The 2,500-nt window shown below is 39.0% G+C and overlaps 1 protein-coding gene across 1 annotated transcript in view; it reads right to left on the bottom strand.

The window, feature by feature from the left end:
• The window catches only part of LOC138003819 (exostosin-3-like), a 15,604-nt gene that overhangs the window by 5,599 nt on the left and 7,505 nt on the right, over nt 1–2,500 (bottom strand). Inside the window, exon 3 of the mRNA XM_068850069.1 lies at nt 2,125–2,269. Coding sequence (XP_068706170.1) covers nt 2,125–2,269 — 145 coding nt within the window. The remainder of the gene's footprint in view (nt 1–2,124; nt 2,270–2,500) is intronic.

Genomic DNA, 2,500 nt, shown 5'->3' with positions numbered 1-2,500 from the left:
AAACAAAATTGGGGAAAACAATGCATTTTTCAGAGATAACTAAGCTTCAATTTGGAAAAAAAACGTCATACGTTGCTTTGTATATTAAAGCTTTTTAAAAAGATTGTTGATTAATTATCTTTGAAAAATGCGTGGTTACCCCTAATTTTCTTATTGGTTTTTAATAACACTTGTTAAGATCTGCTTTTCCCGCATATTCATAAACCGCGCAAAAATACCTTTGAATTAGTAGGCACCGTCCTTAAGATTTTACGCAGTTTACTGGATGTGCGGGAAAAGCAGATCTCAACAAGTGTTATTGAAATCCAAAATGAAAATTTGGGGTAACCACACATTTTTCAAAGATAATTAATCAACAATATTTGTGAAAAGCTGTAAAATGCAAGAAATGTACGACGTTCTTTTCCAAATTGAAGCTTAATTATCTCTGAAAAATGCACCCAATTTTCTTTTTGGATAGCAAGAGCACTTGCTAAGTTCTGCTTTCTCCGCATAGTTTTAAACCGCGCAAAAGTATCCGTGTGTTAGTAAGCATCACCCATAGGAAACACGAGAGTCTCGAGATGCGCAGAACGTATGCGCAGTAGCAAAAGTAGGCACCGTCCTTAAGGACGTTCGCGCTAATTGCTTGTGCGCAACGTTACTGTGCAGGTAACGCGATTGTAATATGTCACGCATTACTTCGAGGATTAGTGAAGTTGAGGTTTTAAAACCTTTGCAGAAACCATGGACGATAAGTCTTGCACAGCGTTGGATCAGTGAAGATCGTGATCAGTCAAAATTGATTAAAAATATTTATGAAAGTCAAGTAGACTACTGCACGACTGATATCCGTGTTGTTTTATCAGTCGTGCACTTGTCTACTTGACTTTCATAAATATTTTTTAAGCATTCGTTAAAATAACATGGCGAAAAAAAAGCCGGGGAAAAAATTCCAGGCTGGCAAAAGAATGGCACATTTATTTCCGAATCATCATAAAACGTTAAAGAGAAGTGAGCGGGAGGATGGAAAAGCTCTGGAAAAGGTAGCTGATGATCGACTAGTGGCTGAAAGTTTGGAACTCGAGGACGAACCGTTGCGTAAATGTAATGGGGCTTTTTTTTAATGTTCTTATTACCCTAAGAACTTAAGTTCAAAATGAATGCATGTTTTTGAAGTTCTTTTCCTTTTAATACTTTCGTGAAAATATAGCAGTATTTTCGTCCTTGTCCGCGGCGTGAATAGTGCGGACCGCGTGGAAACAACCAGCGATTAAATTTCACTAAAACCACACTCCAGAAGACGAGCATGACGGAAATGGAGAGATATTATACAAAACACTAACCAAATGAAGATGAAAGAGTGCTTAAACCGTTTATTTTTATGATTTTCGATGAATGAGCAGATGAGGCTACATCTCGCTATTATAACCGATTTCTCGAAATTAAGGCATTTTTCCACTGCCATTTTCTCCGAAACAAAGTCGGTGACCCCCAATTTTTTTTCATTTTTGGAGTAAGTACTTTATGACCTAACTCTAAGCGAGAAATGAAGAAAATCTCACCGTAGAAGATTTTGGCGCGAACGTCCTTAAGCGATTAGAGAGCTTTAGATTCTAGGACGAGAAGGACTACGAGCACGAGATTTTCTCATAGAACAAAAGTGAGCGCGCGAAAACTAGCGTCATTTTGGCGGGAAAAACGTGATACCGTCGTCATTTTAGTACGAGGTTTTGCAACAATGTCGTCGTGTCAAAACAAGTCAACAACACGGTAGCAGTTTTGGCATTTTTCAATCAGCAAAAAGGCTCAGTTAACAGCAATAATAATAACTGAGCAACCTATACTGCAAAGAAATGGTAAGATTATTCGTACGGATTATAAATTTGCTACGTATTTTCGCTAAAAACGGGCAGTCAATACTCGTACTCGTTCTCGTTCTCGTCCTAGAATCTACAGGTCCCTATTGTCTGTTACAGACAACTGAAATATTCAAGTGCTGTCAACGAAATTCCAATCCCTCAAATGACTAACATGTAGGTTCGTAGCCACATGTACACTGTAATTAGATTCAAGAAAGCAAGTACGGTGGAGGACAGAGGAAGAGTTTTAACAAACATCTAATTTACAAAATAATCTCCCTACCTTATGGTAGAAAGCGGCGCCAGTTAAAATCATGGAAAGCTCGCATGAATACTCTGAGCTGTACAGCCACTGATTGTTCTGTGAATCCCAAGCATGAAATCTTCCAGGAAACCCAACAATACGATCTTTGTTATCTCGCCAGACCCTAGATACCCGGAAAATTTGTTTAATTGTCGTCAATGTTCATTGCGACACCGTACTAAAATAAAAATAGGGACTTTAAGCAAATCGCTACGGCTGGCGCTAATACGGCTGCCGGAAGTAAATTTCTCCCAAAATGAAACACTGCGCATGTACGTCGGTTGCATCCAGCCGTAGTGTGAAATCTGACTACGTGAGTGGCGATGTTTTGCCGTAGTGGCTACTACGTCGGGTT

This window comes from Montipora foliosa, chromosome 5 (genome assembly GCF_036669935.1).
Source record: "Montipora foliosa isolate CH-2021 chromosome 5, ASM3666993v2, whole genome shotgun sequence".
In the NCBI taxonomy this organism is placed as follows: Eukaryota; Metazoa; Cnidaria; class Anthozoa; order Scleractinia; family Acroporidae; genus Montipora; species Montipora foliosa.
This window is presented reverse-complemented; position numbering and strand designations above follow the sequence as displayed.